This window comes from Oncorhynchus tshawytscha, linkage group LG14, assembly GCF_018296145.1.
Source record: "Oncorhynchus tshawytscha isolate Ot180627B linkage group LG14, Otsh_v2.0, whole genome shotgun sequence".
In the NCBI taxonomy this organism is placed as follows: domain Eukaryota; kingdom Metazoa; phylum Chordata; class Actinopteri; order Salmoniformes; family Salmonidae; genus Oncorhynchus; species Oncorhynchus tshawytscha.
Window position 1 is genome coordinate 33,304,496 of NC_056442.1, and position 19,139 is coordinate 33,323,634.

General features: G+C 41.8%; 2 protein-coding genes and 2 pseudogenes across 3 annotated transcripts in view; all 4 read left to right on the top strand.

Annotated features, from left to right (window-relative positions):
• The window catches only part of LOC112267057 (claudin-4), a 44,765-nt gene that overhangs the window by 14,219 nt on the left and 11,407 nt on the right, over positions 1-19,139 (top strand). The window lies entirely within an intron of this gene.
• On the top strand, positions 11,286-13,455 carry LOC112267054 (annotated as a pseudogene).
• Positions 15,123-16,446, top strand: cldne (claudin e). Its single transcript, XM_024445110.2, has one exon. The coding sequence runs from the start codon at positions 15,245-15,247 to the stop codon at positions 15,878-15,880; it is 636 nt and encodes a 211-aa protein (XP_024300878.1). The 5' UTR covers positions 15,123-15,244; the 3' UTR covers positions 15,881-16,446.
• LOC112267061 lies at positions 17,658-18,538 on the top strand (annotated as a pseudogene).

The window sequence follows — 19,139 nt, forward strand, 5'->3', positions numbered from 1 at the left end:
TTCTGCCCCTGAAACAAGGCCGTTAACCCACTGTTCCTAGGCCTTCATTGTAAATAAGAATTTGTTCTTAACTGACATGCCTAGTTAAATATCAAAACAATGAAATAACTCATGTAGTAACCAAAGAAGTGTTAAACAAATCAATGTAGCCACCCTTTTCCTTGATGACAGCTTTGCACACTCTTGGCAGTCTCTCAACCAGCTTCACCCAGAATGCTTTTCCAACAGTCTTGAAAGAGTTCCCACATATGCTGAGCACTTGTTGGCTGCTTTTCCTTCACTCTGCAGTCATCCCAAACCATCTGAATTGGGTTGTGGTCAGGTGATTGTGGAGGCCAGGTCATCTGATGCAGCACTCCATCAATCTCCTTCTTGATCAAATAGACCTTACACAGCCTGGAGGTGTGTTGGGTCATTGTCCTGTTGAAATACAAATGATAGTACCACTAAGCGCAAACCATGGCGTATCGCTGCAGAATGCTGTGGTAGACATGCTGGTTAAGTGTTCCTTGAATTCTAAAAAAATCACCAACAGTGTCACCAGTAAAGCACCCCCACACCATCACACCTCCTCCATGCTTCACGGTGGGAACCACACATGCGGAGATCATTCGTTCACCTACTCTGCATCTCACAAAGACAGTTGGAACATTTGGAACCAAACATCTCAAATTTGGACTCATCAGACCAAAGGACAGATTTCCACTGGTCTAATGGCCATTGCTCGTCTTTCTTGGCCTAAGCAAGTTTCTTCTGTGAAACTTGGGCTGGAATTTCTGAGGCTGGTAATTCTAATGAACGTATCCTCTGCAGCAGAGGTCTTCCTATCCTGTGGCGGTCCCCATGGGAGCTAGTTTCATCACAGCGTTGGATGGTTTTTGTGACTGCACTTGAAGAAACTTTCAATGTTCTTGAAATTTTCCATATTGACCAACCTGTCTTAAAGTAATGATGGACTGTCATTTCTCTTTGCTTATTTGAGCTGTTCTTGACATAATATGGACTTGGTCTTTTACCAAACAGGGCTATCTTCTGTATACCATCCCATACCTTGTCACAACACAACTGATTGGCTCAAACGCATTAAGAAGGAAAGAAATTCCACAAATTAACTTTTAACAATGCCCACCTGTTAACTGAAATGCATTCCAGGTGACTACCTCACGAAGCTGGTTGAGATAATGCCAAGAGTGTGCAAAGCTGTCATCAAGGCAAAGGGTGGCTGGCTACTTTTAAGAATCTCAAATATAAAATATATTTTGATTTGTTTAAAAAAATGGTTTACTACATGATTCCATATGTGTTATTTCATGGGGCGGCAGGGTAGCCTAGTGGTTAGAGAGTTGGACTACTAACGGTTGCAAGTTCAAATCCCCGAGCTGACAAGGTACAAATCTGTCATTCTGCCCCTGAACATGCAGTTAACCCACTGTTCCTAGACTGTCATTGAAAATAAGAATATGTTCTTAACTGACCTGCCTAGTTTAATAAAGGTAAAATATAAATAAATAGGTTTGATGTCTTCACTATTATTCTACAATGTAGAAAATAGTAAAAATAAAGAAAGACCTTTGAATGAGTAGGTGTCCAAACTATTGACTGTATATAAAATATACATTTATTTGTATATATTTTCCTTTATTATTTTCCCCTAACCCTACCAGCCCTCCCCTAATTGTAGTATACTAATAGACAACAACACTTAAGCTCCTACTTCCAGTTTATACATACTATGTACATTTCACAGACACAGTATATTTTACAATAGTTATCTTTTGTTTGTTTTTAGTCCCATCCTTCAGCTCTACTCGACACCTACCATCTATCTCTGAATACCATCCAGTCCCATCCTTCAGCTCTACTTGACACCTCCCATCTATCTCTGAATACCATCCAGTCCCATCCTTCAGCTCTACTCGACACCTCCCATCTATCTCTGAATACCATCCAGTCCCATCTTCAGCTCTACTCGACACCTCCCATCTATCTCTGAACACCATCCAGTCCCATCCTTCAGCTCTACTCGACACCTCCCATCTATCTCTGAACACCATCCAGTCCCATCCTTCAGCTCTACTCGACACCTCCCATCTATCTCTGAATACCATCCAGTCCATCCTTCAGCTCTACTCGACACCTCCCATCTATCTCTGAACACCATCCAGTCCCATCCTACAGCTCTACTCAACACCTCCCATCTATCTCTGAACACCATCCAGTCCCATCCTACAGCTCTACTCAACACCTCCCATCTATCTCTGAACACCATCCAGTCCCATCCTTCAGCTCTACTCAATACCTCCCATCTATCTCTGAACACCATCCAGTCCCATCCTTCAGCTCTACTCGATACCGCCCATCTATCTCTGAACACCATCCAGTCCCATCCTTCAGCTCTACTCGACACCTCCCATCTATCTCTGAACACCATCCAGTCCCATCCTTCAGCTCTACTCGATACCTCCCATCTATCTCTGAATACCATCCAGTCCCATCCTTCAGCTCTACTCGATACCTCCCATCTATCTCTGAACACCATCCAGTCCCATCCTTCAGCTCTACTCGATACCTCCCATCTATCTCTGAACACCATCCAGTCCCATCCTTCAGCTCTACTCGATACCTCCCATCTATCTCTGAACACCATCCAGTCCCATCCTTCAGCTCTACTCGACACCTCCCATCTATCTCTGAATACCATCCAGTCCCATCCTTCAGCTCTACTCGATACCTCCCATCTATCTCTGAATACCATCCAGTCCATCCTTCAGCTCTACTCGACACCTCCCATCTATCTCTGAATACCATCCAGTCCCATCCTTCAGCTCTACTCGACACCTCCCATCTATCTCTGAATACCATCCAGTCCCATCCTTCAGCTCTACTCGATACCTACCATCTATCTCTGAACACCATCCAGTCCCATCCTTCAGCTCTACTCGATACCTCCCATCTATCTCTGAACACCATCCAGTCCCATCCTTCAGCTCTACTCGATACCTCCCATCTATCTCTGAACACCATCCAGTCCCATCCTTCAGCTCTACTCGATACCTCCCATCTATCTCTGAACACCATCCAGTCCCATCCTTCAGCTCTACTCGACACCTCCCATCTATCTCTGAATACCATCCAGCCCCATCCTTCAGCTCTACTCGACACCTCCCATCTATCTCTGAACACCATCCAGTCCCATCCTTCAGCTCTACTCAATACCTCCCATCTATCTCTGAACACCATCCAGTCCCATCCTTCAGCTCTACTCGATACCGCCCATCTATCTCTGAACACCATCCAGTCCCATCCTTCAGCTCTACTCGACACCTCCCATCTATCTCTGAACACCATCCAGTCCCATCCTTCAGCTCTACTCGATACCTCCCATCTATCTCTGAATACCATCCAGTCCCATCCTTCAGCTCTACTCGATACCTCCCATCTATCTCTGAACACCATCCAGTCCCATCCTTCAGCTCTACTCGATACCTCCCATCTATCTCTGAACACCATCCAGTCCCATCCTTCAGCTCTACTCGATACCTCCCATCTATCTCTGAACACCATCCAGTCCCATCCTTCAGCTCTACTCGACACCTCCCATCTATCTCTGAATACCATCCAGTCCCATCCTTCAGCTCTACTCGATACCTCCCATCTATCTCTGAATACCATCCAGTCCATCCTTCAGCTCTACTCGACACCTCCCATCTATCTCTGAATACCATCCAGTCCCATCCTTCAGCTCTACTCGACACCTCCCATCTATCTCTGAATACCATCCAGTCCCATCCTTCAGCTCTACTCGATACCTACCATCTATCTCTGAACACCATCCAGTCCCATCCTTCAGCTCTACTCGATACCTCCCATCTATCTCTGAACACCATCCAGTCCCATCCTTCAGCTCTACTCGATACCTCCCATCTATCTCTGAACACCATCCAGTCCCATCCTTCAGCTCTACTCGATACCTCCCATCTATCTCTGAACACCATCCAGTCCCATCCTTCAGCTCTACTCGACACCTCCCATCTATCTCTGAATACCATCCAGTCCCATCCTTCAGCTCTACTCGATACCTCCCATCTATCTCTGAACACCATCCAGTCCCATCCTTCAGCTCTACTCAATACCTCCCATCTATCTCTGAACACCATCCAGTCCCATCCTTCAGCTCTACTCGACACCTCCCATCTATCTCTGAACACCAGCCAGTCCCATCCTTCAGCTCTACTCGATACCTCCCATCTATCTCTGAACACCATCCAGTCCCATCCTTCAGCTCTACTCGATACCTCCCATCTATCTCTGAACACCATCCAGTCCCATCCTTCAGCTCTACTCGATACCTCCCATCTATCTCTGAACACCATCCAGTCCCATCCTTCAGCTCTACTCATACCTCCCATCTATCTCTGAACACCATCCCGTTTTGATTTGTATTTGCCATATATTTTTCAACTGTGCTGGGATGTTTCACAAAAGTTCTGAACCTTTCTATTCTCGTAATTTCTGCATATTGTAAATGAAAGTTAATCATGAAACTAAGAGTATTATTATATTATTGATCAATTGACTATGACTTTTTTTTAAATCACCCAGCAGTGCTATTTGCAGAGTTTGCTCCAGGTAAATGTTGCAATTCTTCAGCCATTCCTGAACCTGCGACCAAAAACGACATATGGATAGTATTAAGACAAATGATCTAATGATTCTGTCTCTTCGAAAAACAAAATCTGCACAGCTGGGATGGTTGTATCCCCCATTTATATAGCATTCTATTGGTTGCAAGAATTGTGTATAATAATTGAAATAGAAAAGTCGAAGTTTTGAATCCAGCGTAGTTTTGTGTATCAGTTCATAAACCATGTGCCTACTATTTCCAATCCATATGGCACAGCTTAAATGAAACTGGTATACTTTTTTATTCATCACAATTTTCTTTAACCAATTTTGGTCTTCAATGCAGGGTCGACAGACATGTTCCTCACTTTCTCCCCCTTCCACTTGGCTCTTCCATTTTTTGCGACAATGCTGTAATTAGTTGGTTGTAATTTTGAGCAGACATTTCCATATATTTTTGTTAACTGCATGTGTGCCATAATGTCTGAGATGTTGTTCATGTCAGTGTAATGTTAAAGATCCACTTAATTCAATTCAATTTAAATTAGGACACTGTGCTCAAAGGACTTGTCTGACAGTTCTTATACCGAAAACAGTGAGTGTTGTAATCACAAAGAACTTGAATGGGTTTGTTGAGTTAAAAGTAATAATGTTGTGAGTTATTCTATAAGTGTACTATTGTTGTTTTTTAAACACCTATTTTCTCAACCACTAAAGTACCCTGTTTATATCCATTAATGTAAAATTGTCACGGTCATCCTCCTCTTCATCTGAAGAGGAGAGGCGGGAAGGATCGGAGGACCAAAATGCGGCGTGATATGCGTTCATCATGAATTTTAATAAAGAAAACACTGAACCCTGAAACACTATACAAAAACAGTAAACAAAATAACAACCGTGACGCTAATGCGAGCTGCGCTGAAACAAGCCATCAACATAGACAATCACCCACAAACAAACAGTGCAACCCAGGCTACCTAAGTATGATTCTCAATCAGAGACAACTAATGACACCTGCCTCTGATTGAGAACCATACTAGGCCGAAACATAGAAATACCCAAATCATAGAAAAACAAACATAGACTGCCCACCCCAACTCACGCCCTGACCATACTAAATAATGACAAAACAAAGGAAATAAAGGTCAGAACGTGACAAAAATAAAAATCCACCAGGTTAGGAATATATCAATGGAGTTATGTCTCCATTTTGGCACTGTTTTAACATTGTTCCTATGATTAAAACAATTGTATGATCATTGTAAATAAACAGTACAATTTAAGCAGTCTGTATTATACATTTATATATGAAAGTGCAACAATTAATCCCTCAAATGTGTACTTTGACTGGAGTTTTAGTGAGGAGAATTATCTCTCTGTTGTGGTAAAACATTTGAGCCAGTACCAGTACATACACCCCTATATGCTCTGCTCTGCTCTGCTTGGTGGGTAAACCTTGACCTATTTAGAATGACTTGTGAGATGCTTGATAACAACCAGAGATGCATGTTGACTTGACCATAAAACAGTAAGAGATTTACACAGGCAGCCCAATTCTGATATTTTTTCCACTAATTGCCAAATCACATCAGATCATTTTGCATCAGATCTTTTCAGAGCTGATCCGATGGACCAAAATACCAATTAGTGAAAAAAGATCGGAAATGGGCTGCCTGTGCAAATTCTGCCTCTAAAACATCTGTCGCCTACTGGCATTGTTAGGCCTATTACATTAGGTTTCAGTCAGACCTACTGATTCGCCTATCACACCAACGGGCCAATCCGCACAGCACCAGACAATTATTATCAAGTGCAGTTCATCTAGATCCCACAGGTGCATACAAACCGCTTCGTCATGGCATGGTCGACAGGTACAATCATAGGCTACACGCTTTTATAAAGGTAACCACTGTTGGCATTGTAACACCATTTAGAAGTAGCCTACTATGCCTTCAGCTTGTTCGCAAATTCTGGGCATTAGCCTCAGCGTGACCGGATGATTTGGATACATTATTATCTGTGCGCTTCCCTTTGGAAAGTGATCGCGTTTATTGGCAACAACATTGTCACAGCACATATACTGTGATTGGCCTTTTGGTTAACTGCGTGGTAGAGAGTACGGGGCAAATGTCGTGTAACGTCTTCGACTCCATGCTGGCACTACCTTAGGACCTACAGCCTCCCCGTGCCCTGGTGGTCATCTCCATCATGTTCGCACTCATCGCCATCCGGCTGTCTATGGCTGTGGGAAATGCACCAATTGCATCGAGGACAAGCGGTCAAAGTCCACAGTCCCCACAGCAGATTTTTAATTTTCGCTGGCATCCGGGTCTGCTTGCAGTACCAGTGCATGGGTAAAATCACTGAGGAAGCCAAAAAATGTAGTCCAATCAATGTAAGCTAAATATGACGTGGCTGTCCATGGTTTTGATTTCTTTCTGTGGGGTTCAGGTAGAAAACATGACTCACCCTACTTGTAGAGAAACGCCAAATGCCATCCTCATCTTCTTTCATGTTGACGAAAATGTATATGATTCTGTCATACAGTATACACTTTTTTGTTATATTAGGCTACCTGGCTAAAATGCTTGCTAATTTCCATTCATGGGCAACGTTAGCTAGTTAACATTAGCCTTCTACATCTAGCTACATATTGAACTTCCATCTCAGGCCAGGGGGACAAAAGTGTATGAAATAATGGTTGGATCAGAATTATAATCATTTGTCGTTATAATCATTGGCCAGTATGGAGAATTAAGTAAAACCTCAAGTCCAAATCCCTAACGCCATCCATAGCTAATTTAGGAAAGGTTCAATTTTAGCTAGTTGGGAAGCTAGCCACCGGAGGACAAAACAACAAGATGCATCAAATCATGTTTTTCTGTCAATGACGTATGCTCTCAATGGACGTATGCTCTCAATGGGATTTAATAGGGGCTCGCTGGCTTCGCTTGCCTTCAATTCTACGGGCGGCAACAATGTCATACTTGTTTAGACCAGACAGTATCAGATATAAATATATGGCCTACACTTAGAGAGATAGGGGCACTGTTTATATCGTTCGTATGCTTTCTCCTGTGAGATACATTCAGCCTCTTGCGAATTGAAGGAAAATTATGAAACAGACACAATTATTATTATTATTTTTTTTTTTTGAACGCCTGGCTTCCCTTGGCATCCGTGAATACACTCCACTGTATGGATATAGATGTTCTGTATACAAATTTCTCCTCTAGCCACTCCCAGTTACCACACATTTAGATATTGTTCTGACATGCTTTGTTTTGCTTCTCACTTCGCTGCTAAAAATACATTGAAAATGTAATAAACCGGAATAGTTTTACTAGTGAATTCCAATGAACGATTTTGCAACAGTGAGCCTGCAATGGACAAAACAAGATCAGTGATTCAGTCACTCAGTCACAACATTGAGATGCGATATATCTCGTTAACTTGACATGAGCTTGATTTTACTAAATAAAATTAGATACAAATTAAATGTGTTAATTTCCGTGACTGAGTATCTTTTCCCATCAATGTTCCTATTAGATAAATATCACGGGATGTTTACAATGGTAGGTGGCATTTACACAGGCAGCCCAATTCTGATATTCTGAAAGCACCTAAGGCTAAGATAATTTACTGTTTTTATTTTATTTTACTAGGCAGGTCAGTTAAGAACAAATGATTATTTTCAATGACGGCCTAGGAACAGTGGGTTAACTGCCTTGTTTGTCATAGTTTTTGTCATGTGGGTGGCAGACAGTTTCTTCATCATAATAGAACTATGCTGAGAGAGGGCATATGTATATACCACTAGATAGCAGTAATGTGTCATCAGTGTATTTGATGGAGGGACATAACTGAGGTGTTGTACTATAATGCAGGTTTCTTTGAATAGAAAGAGAACAAACAGTCATTCAGAGTGAAACAATTATGCTATAGTTGATACTGGGCAGAATATGAGGACGATTTGGTCATTCAATGAACTGTCTCTGTAACGCTACTGAATGACTTGATATTACACTTCATCTTAACACAATAACAAAACACCTAAGGTGGTTCACTGTTTATTTTATTGGGCAGGTCAGTTAAGAACAAATTCTTATTTTCAATGATGGCCTAGTCGAGTTACTAGTCCAACTGCCTTGTTCAGGGGTAGAAAGGCAGTTTTTTACCTTGTCAACTCTGGGATTTGATCTTCCAACCTTTCAGTTACGAGTCCAACGCTCTAACCACTAGGCTACCCTGCCACCCCCACTTGTGAGACAAATTGGAAAAATAACTAAAGGAAGGGATGTCATTTTAAGCTCTTTCAACATTTTCTGCATGAGAACGGCATAACTCGAACCCCTCTCTCTCCCTGATCGACAGATCTGATAGCATGGGAACATAATATTGCTTTCACACAGTTTAGTGTGAACCGACTCAACTCACTCCAGTCTTTTCTAAAACTCAACCATTATTTATTATTTTATTGATTTAGATGCTACTAGAGTGGATTGATTGCCTCTTTACAATAATAGATCAGAATTGCCGTTATAATCATTGGCCAGTATGGAGAATTAAGTAAAACCACAATTCCAAATCCCTATCTCCAGCCGTGGCTAATTTAGGAAAGGGTCAAATTTATCTAGCTGGCTAGCTAGCCACGGAGGACAGCAACACAACGAGATGCAACAATTCAAGTTTTTCTGTCAATGGCGTGTGCTCTTAATGAGATTTGATAGTAACTCGCTGTTTCACTCACTGTTGTTTCACTCACTCAGATTTTTATTTTTTATTTTTTTTATTTCACCTTTATTTAACCAGGTAGGCTAGTTGAGAACAAATTCTCATTTACAACTGCAACCTGGCAAAGATAAAGCATAGCAGTGTGAACAGACAACACAGAGTTACACATGGAGTAAACAATTAACAAGTCAATAACACAGTAGAAAAAAAGAAAAAAAAGAGTCTATATACATTGTGTGCAAAAGGCATGAGGAGGTAGGCGAATAATTACCATTTAGCAGATTAACACTGGAGTGATAAATGATCAGATGGTCATGTGCAGGTAGAGATACTGGTGTGCAAAAGAGCAGAAAAGTAAATAAATAAAAACAGTATGGGGATGAGGTAGGTAAATTGGGTGCTTACTCCTGTGAGATACATTCGGCCTCGTGCGAATTGAAGGAAAATTAGTTGAAAGATACATTATTTTGTGTTAAAAAAAAATAATGGTAACATTTTTTGTCCTTCCCTTGGCATCCATGAATACACGCCACTGTCTGCTTTTCAGCTTATTTTAATTGAAATTTAATTTAACCTTTATTTAACTCGGCAAGTCAGTTAAGAACAAATTCCTATTTACAATGACGCCTACCAAAAGGCAAAAGGCCTCCTGTGGGGACGGGGGCTGGGATTAAAAAATAATAATAAATACAATACAAATATAGGACAAAACACACATCACAACAAGAGAGACAACACAACACTACATAAAGAGATCATCCGAGACTTCTACAATCCTATACTGATTGACGCACATCGGCGGGAGCTCAGCGCATCACAGTTCATAGTCTTGGGGCCTGAGTGATTAATGCTTCTGGGTGGAGGGATTCTCTCTAGGCAGTGTCCACCAAGCCAGGATCGGGGACAGTCATCCTATTATATCGTGGCGAGATCTATAAAATCCTACGTGGCAAGAGCAGACTGTGTGAGCAGATGGCAATATTGGCTTTGAACATTGAATAGCCTAACAATGTTGCTTTGAGCCTTTGTGAACTGACTTTTTTGGTTTTTACTCCAATCATTTTAATTTCAAAGTTTTTACATTTCAAATTGTTTTTATTTCATATTTTAATGAGTGAAATCAAACTGTTGATATATTGCATTGCTGGAATTGTGATTGGGTGTTGAGTAGTTGGACAGCTGTAGGATAAAGTCCTTGTTTAGGAAGGGCTACTCAAGTCTGGACAGTTAACTTTTGCGGCAGCAGGTAGCCTAGTGGTTAGAGCGTTGGGCCAGTAACCGAAAGGTTGCTAGTTTGAAACCCAAGCTGACAAGGTAAAAATCTCTCATTCTTCCCCTGAACAAGGCAGTTAACCCACTGTTCCTAGGCTGTCATTGTAAATAAGAATTTGCTCTTAACTAACTTGCCTAGTTAAATAAAGGTTAAATAAAAACCCAGAGGCAGTGTGGTAAGATTGTCCACAAAGTAAATTAAACCAAATGCCAATAAAACTATTTAAATCTCCTGAAGGGCTCACTTGCTGACTGCAAACTGTTCTCAGAGCGTTCGGTATTATTCTGTCCGTAAATCCGTGTACGTCTATTTGTTATGTTTCTTATGGTATGTATTAATGTGTGGATGTCCATCACCCATTTTGTATGATATGTTACGAATTACAATTCATATTATATGTTAAGAATTTGCTAAAAGTAGTGTATATGTAATGAATTTTTAAAATGTATGATATGTTTCGAATTCTAGCTAGGTGGCTAACATTAGTTAAGCTAGGGTTTAGGGTTAAGTTTAGGAGTTAGGTTAAAAGGTTAAGGTTAGCTAAAAGGGTTAGGGGAAGGGTAGCTAATATGCTAAGTAGTTGCAAAGTAAAATGCTAAAGTTGTCTGTGATGTGATTCGAACTCGCAACCTTAGGGTTGCTAGACGTTCGTGTTATAAGTCCACTTACCCTACTTTTGTTTTTGCTTTAAGTAACTATCTGTCTTATGTAACCATACCAAACGTAACATATCATACTAATATCAGTGTCTTGGATTTACATTGTTACGTTTAGTCTGTGAGACCAGGCTGCTTAATCATATATATCTCACATGTGCCCTCATCCTCTCCTTCTTCACCCCTCCTTGGTAGGCTAGGTCAATGCCTGACATAAATATTTCTAAATACTGTAGTGGTTTGGGGTCTCCATGTTTGAACCATTTTCCCAACACCATGTGCTCAATGTATCTTAAGCATAATATAAATGGCTCTTGTGATTAGATGAGGGCTTTTGGGATGAAGACATGTTCTTATGTGGTTTGAACATGTCACCAATGCCATTTTCCCTAAATAGCAAGTTGTTGACAGTTTATTGTAACCTGCAGTTGATGAAATGCAACATGATCAGACTGCAGTGAGTCACTTGTGGAAACAAATAACACATTGACTAACTGAGTGGAATGTTACTTTCATCATAACACATCCTATCTTTGCATCTTTGAAGTATACTATTTCCCAATGTTGATACACGGTGTCAGTAAAACCAATTTTCTTATTTGTAAAATAAATAGCCCTGCCTATACGTGTATTTACATTTTCAAAGTCACAATGAAGGTTTGGGATTGAGCATTTTGACAGATGGTCATGCCTTCATGGAAGTGCCAGTTTCAGTGTCTATTGATGGAAAGAAGTGTGACTATCTGAACTCCAGGTTGTTTTGAACCTGTCGCACATGAAAGAGAGCTTTCTGAAAGTGACAGTATTGAGTAAAAGAATGCCACCACTCCTTCAGCTCTGTCTGAGTGTCACACAGTATCTACAGCGTGACAGTCTGAGGAATCTGGTCTGTCCAGAACAACTCACCTCGTGACAGGAAACTACTCCTCCTGCACATTCGTCCTCCTCAGCAGGCTCCAGTTGTTTCTGACCTAGGCAGCCAAATTGATCTTTTTCCCACTCCAGACACAGCCTCTCGTCATGGGGAGGATTGGCAAGGAGGTGTTGGGCCAACTGCTCAGATTAATTGGCTTCGTGGGGGTGGCAGTGACCATGGGTATCCCCATGTGGAGGGTGACCACGTACGTACATTGGTGCTAACATTGTCACAGGCCAGATCGTGTGGCATGGCCTCTGGATGAACTGCAAGATGCAGAGCACTGGACAGATGACTCAGTGATGAGGCTATCCATGGACCTCCAGGCAGCAAGGCCCTTGGTCATCATCTCCATCATCTTCAACTTTGTTGGCCTGTTTTGTTGTCACCTTCATCGGGGGCCAGTGTACCAGCTGCCTGAAATCGGATTCCTCCAAGAGTAAAGTGACGATCCTTGGAGGCATCCTGCAGCTCATTGGTGCTCTTCTGGTCCTCATCCCTGTTTGCTGGTCAGCGACATTCACTATCTCCAACTTTAATAACCCTCTGACCATCGAGTCCCAGAGGAGGGAGATAGGAGCCTCCATCTACATCGGCTTGGGCTCCACAGCGCTGCTCCTCATCGGGGGGATCATCCTCTGCACGTCCTGCCCACCCCAGAAGATGTATGGGTAACCAAGCTATCCCCTGGACGGCCTGGACAGTATCTGTAACAAAGTGAAATGGAAAGAGGAAAGTTCTCCCTGAATATTGACTGGTATTCTCAACCTTGATGTTTTCAAGCTATTGTTTTGCTTTGCTTTGCCTCTGCAGAGTGTGATTGTGCCACCAAAATGTACTTATTTCATGTACTTTTGTCCACAATGATATGTAGATATTGTTATTGATGAGAATAACATGCAATTTATAGACATGAAAGTGGTTCAGAGTGAATAAAATAAATTTTGTTTACAAGTTTTTGCACCTGCACACAAGCGGAAGAATCTGTTCTTTCAAATGTTGACAATGTAAATCCTTAAGTATTGACTTCTAGTATGCAAACGTTATGAGAAATTGTTTGATAATGAGAATGGATGTAGCATAAATGTTCATTTTAGCAGCAGCCTGTGTTTTTCTCCCATTGTGCAACTGATGCTGTTGTTTTGTAAATAGCTGGTTGGTCTATGACTTGTGATGTATCGGTACACAAAAACAACAAATTTTTCTGTAAATATTTTGACCAAAAATAAACACACTTTATGATATAATGTGAAGTCTTAATGTGTCTTTGTGGAAAAGTTGGGAAACAACAGCTGCAATTTCAAATGTTCATAAACTATGAGCAATAATCATACCAATAATCAAAGCCTAAGCATTTTCTAACTTACAATTCATGTTTTAAAAGTTGCATTTTGAATTAAATTCTCCCTTAAATCGTGAATCTAAAAGTCTAAGCCATTGGGGGCAGTGGCGGAAAAAGTACCCTATTGTCATACTTGAGTAAAAGTAGCTATTTGATTTGGAATTTTAGGACCCCTTCAGGTATCAAAAAAAAATATTTGAAAAATATTGCATTTGGCCTTTTCTACAAAAGCCAATAGAAGCACATTGAATAACACATTCATAAATGTCAAAAAAGACAGTAAAAAGTAGAAGATATAAGAAAGCTCTGGATAGATATATATATATTTTTTTACACATATTTAACCCCTTTATTTTTGTTGCCACAAAACCTTCTCCATACATCTTCTATTCTTTTGTATGGGTTACCTTAAGATGAGTCCCGTGACACATAGTCCCGTGACGCTACAGAAAATGGCACATCAGCGTTACTGACATCAGACGAGTCCCGTCGGACGCTACTGACATTTTCGTGAGAAGGCCAATTTTAGGGGTGTCTCATGGTCTGACAAACACCGCTGTAGCTCGGCCACCTTCCACCACAGATGCGGAAGGTCGACATAGGTGGATGTGGCTGATTGAGAGACACAGCCAGTGCAAAAAAAAGATATCTCTCTTAAACTGATGGATTTTGATGGGGTGCGTCAATAGACTCTTAAGGATTTTAAGGGATCAACATCTTTTAGTGACATAATGACGTAACGGGTAATTTCTGTTTATTTTGGCGATAGCATGGTTTCTCATAAGCTACCTCATATCTCCTCTCTCCAAATATATAAACATCCCACTGGGCACACACTGGTTGAATCTACGTTGTTTCCACGTAATTTCAATACAATTAGGTCCGTTGAACCAACGTGGAATAGATGTTGAATTGACGCCTGTGCTCAGTGGGATAGTTTTGAGATTCTAAACTGTAACTCAAAACGGTTGTTTAATTAGATTACCAACAGCTTTCTTTAAAATGAAGGTCTCTTAGATCTGAACCGGCTTAAAGGCAATGTTCTGTAATGTGTTTATTTAATGTATTGGTTTATTACATGAAAGAAATGGGTTCAGGATCAAAACCAAGAAAACAGAAAGTGAATATAGGCCTAAACTTACTTCTGGCTATGACAAATCACAATTCTGGTGTTATTAGCAACTTGACTAGAGGAAAAAATTGTTGCAATAAACAATGTCATCATGAAAACGTGGAACAAAATTAGTAGCTTCGAACTTCCGGCCATGACTAATTCAGGTGGCATTGTTGACAGTTTATGTCTCTACCATAACCTGTGGGCAGACAGGCCTAACCTCCCAGCTATCCAGCATTCACTACAGAGGCATTGTTTGAATGGACAAATTACTATCTCTTCACAGGTCTTGTTTTCGTTAGCGTGTCTCATCGAAACCGGTCGTCAACCACACATACCGACCAGGGAAGTGAAAGAATCTGGCCCAGCTTGAAAATTACCATGTCAACTGGTTTCAGGTCAGGGGAAAGAAGTTGACTCCACCCTTTCAGGAGCAGAGAGACCCATATAACTTCAGGGGACGTGACTGAGACGTTAGTTAACAACGATTACAACCAAGCTGAGCTGACCTGCGTTGACTCTCCTCTACAACCTCTGGAGCCAACAGCTTCATTGATTTTACAACAAAAAACAAGAAGTCTTCAAAATGGTGTCGATGGGAAGACAGATGCTGGGCTTCGTCCTGGCTATCATCGGGTTCCTGGGGACCATCATTGTGTGTGCCCTGCCTATGTGGAAAGTCACAGCCTTCATTGGAGCCAACATCGTGACTGCTCAGGTCATCTGGGAGGGCTTGTGGATGAACTGTGTGACCCAGAGCACGGGACAGATGCAGTGCAAGATCTACGACTCCCTTCTGGCCTTACCCCAGGACCTGCAGGCTGCCAGAGCTCTGAGCGTGATCGCCATCATCGCGTCATGCTTCGGCATCCTCCTGGGAATTGCTGGAGGAAAGTGCACCAACTTCGTGGAGGATGAGGCTTCCAAAGCTAAAGTAGCCATTGCCAGCGGGATCATCTTCATCGTGGCTGGCGTCCTCATCCTCGTCCCTGTCTGCTGGTCCGCCAACACCATCATCAGGGATTTCTACAACCCCCTGCTGGTCGAGGCCCAGAGGAGGGAGCTGGGGGCCTCGCTATACATCGGCTGGGGCACCGCAGGGCTCCTGATCCTGGGAGGGGGGCTCCTCTGTAGCTCCTGCCCACCCAAGGAGGAGCGTGACAACTACCCAGTGAAGTACTCACAGGCAAGATCCACAGCTACCAGCAGAGCTTACGTCTGAGCAGGAAACTGTTGAAAGAGAGACTATAAATTATTTGATTACATTTGGTAATCCTCTGTGAATTGAAAATACCCTGCAAGACTTGGCATTTTCAAGTCTTGTTCTTCTGCATTTTACATTTTGAAAGTGATGTGAAATCAAAACAGAATGAATCTATGAAAACAAATTTACTGAGTACTTTAGGACTGCAAGAAAAAGACAAGACAGAACTCTTGCCCATAAGAGAAGTAGTGTGACTGTATATGCTGCCTGTAGAGATCATCTCAACAATCAAGATAGGGATGACTGAAGTGAATTGAAGCCATTCCCATAACCCTAACTTCTCTTTTGCTGTATAAGGACACTGTACCAGAATGATAATATTGATATTCATGTAAGAACATGGGCAATATGATTTGAGAGTTAAACCATAGGTACAGTATATATGTATGATTCACTTGTCATAGCTTTGTACTGTAGATCACAGTATGTTTTGCAAACATACAATATATGTTCATTGATTATGTCTAAAGAACTTGTTCAATTGCTAACTTTATTTTTCTATAAAACGTTTCCAACAAAGTTTACACATTGGTCTTAACTGTCTTTTTTAAATAAATAGACTTCAAGTTACTGTGATTTCCTTTATCTCAGCTGAAATCTTAAATGTCTAATAACATAGTATTTAGGTGAAATGACCTTCTGATGATCCTTCCCCACTGCCTTCTGTTCAAATTACACCAAAAGTGGTTTTGGAAAGTGGGATTTTACATCCCATTGATTCCAGTAAGAAAGTGAGGAAAATATTTAGTCCTGTCACACAATCCTGAGAACACGGATTTCTTCTAACGATTTGAAATATGTACCCCATTATACCCTCTGAGACATTTACTGTAAGACTGGCAGTGACAGATTGACACCAATTAGTTTTCAAAATCTTTAAAGTGGGGCAAGAATGCACAGATTAACCAGTTACTCAATATACGTCAGGTGGGATAAGAAAACAGTTCTGTATTTTAAACTGACTTCCTCTCAGAACCAGCTATGTAGAATTTACGTCCGCCAGACAAACATTAGAAAAACTGGTAGAACCGGGATTGTTTTCATTGTTGAATAGACTATAGTCCCTACTTTCTTTAACTGTGAAGCACTAACAACAGTATTACCTTATCACCCCTGAAACTACATCGTAATTCCTTGTGACATGTTTTGGTATAATTGGCACATCTTCTTGTGAAAGTGACACACTTTTTACATACTGTACATTACATAATGCTTTAGTTAACAGTGCACATGGAGAAATATGTTGTATGACTTTAAACAGATTAGATTATCTCTCGCTCTCTCCCCCCTCTCTCTCTTCTGTCCATTGGTGTGCCAATGCTATGTGAATGTCTCCAAACCGGTTGGGGCATACTGCATGCTCTGGATACTGTGGTGACGTCTCGAAGCCAGTGAGAGTGAAGCTTGGCATAGGTGTGTAAAGCAAAGTAAAACACATCACTGTTGAGAATTGAGAATGTGTAAACTAAGAAGGTATGATGTGTTAAAAAATCTTCTCTTTTATTTTCTGTCCTCCAACAACTATATATAAACTTAATTCAGCACCATCTATTGCTGTTTGAGCTTTTAAGCTGCTGAGTTTTCTGGCACATACCTACATCCTCGTTCCTCATCGATGTGTTTGAACCATAACAGCTTTTGTAAACCGATCTACCATCTCCAAAAAGGAGAATAAAATGAAACACTCACCTTTATTGTCCACAGACAACAAAGAATCCTGTAAGGCTGAGATTCTTTGGCTGGCTCTCTGTTTCTTATAACAGCTAGTAACACTCTTCTTTCTCATTTTCAAATGTACATAAACACTTGATCAGCTTCCAATATTAACTTGGAGACACAAAGAGTGAGTCGACGAGTAGAGCGAGACAGAGAGTCACTGCATTCAGAATGGCTTCTATGGGCATGTAGATGCTGGGCAGTGCCCTGGCCTTGCTCGGCTGGGTGTGGACGATCATTGTCTGCGGCGTGCCCATGTGGAGGGTAACTAACTTCAACGGCAACAACATTGTCACCTCGCAAACCATATGGGAGGGCATCTGGATGAGCTGTGTGGTCCAGAGCACGGGCCAGATGCAGTGTAAGGTAAATGACTTCTAGCCCTCAGCTCCGACCTGCAGGCTGCCAGAGCGCTGGTCGTGGTGGACATCGTGGTAGGAATCACCAGCCTCCTCATGGCGTTCGCCGGGGGGAAGTGCACCAACTTTGTGGTGGAGGAGGTAGCCAAGGCACAGATGACAGTGGGGGCAGGTGGGGGGTGCTCTATCATCAGTGGGTTCCTGTATCTCATCCCTGTATCCTGAACGGCCAGAATCTTCATCCAGGACTTCTACAATCCGCTCCTGGTGGATGCCCAGCAGAGGGACCTGGAGGCCGCGCTCTACATCAGCTGGGGGGCTGGGATCCCTGGTAACTGTGAGGGGGCTTAGTCGTCAGGAGGTCACATCAAAGCAGCAGGTTCTGTGGCAAGCCCCTCCACCCCAACAAAGACCTACATTTAACATGACAGTTCATGGGACAAACTGGTCGGCATGAACATTTCAAAAGGTATTGGTGGTATAATGTCATGCCCTGACCATAGTAAGCTGTTTACTCTCTGTGTTGGTTGGGGCGTGATAGTGACTAGGGTGGGTCATCTAGGTTTTTTGTATGTCTATGTTGGCCTGATATGGTTCCCAATCAGAGACAGCTGTTTATCATTGTCTCTGATTGGGGATCATATTTAGGTAGCCATTTCCTCATTTGTGTTTGTGGGATCTTGTCTACATTGAGTAGCCTGAGTGCACACCAGTAGCTTCATGGTTCGTTTATGCTTTATTGTTTTGTTTTGGTGAGTTTCAGTTTATTAAAAATATGTGGAACTCTATTCACACTGCGCCTTGGTCAACTCATTATGACGAACGTGACATATAAGGTATATGGACAGACAATGGAATATGAAGGAAAAGGTTCCAGTGGAAGGATGTTGTTTGCACAGACAGTGTACTATGAAGGAAAAGGTCCCAGTGGAAGGATGTTGTTTGCACAGACAGTGTACTATGAAGGAAAAGGTCCCAGTGGAAGGATGTTGTTTGCACAGACAGTGTACTATGAAGGAAAAGGTCCCAGTGGAAGGATGTTGTTTGCACAGACAGTGTACTATGAAGGAAAATATGCACAACTTTGCTTAGCCAGGGAAACACTACACTCTTAGAAAAAAGGGTTCCAAAACGGTTATTCA

Excerpts from the sequence above, each read along its gene's own strand:
- cldne (XM_024445110.2), top strand. The coding sequence starts at position 15,245 with ATGGTGTCGATGGGAAGACAGATGCTGGGCTTCGTCCTGGCTATCATC.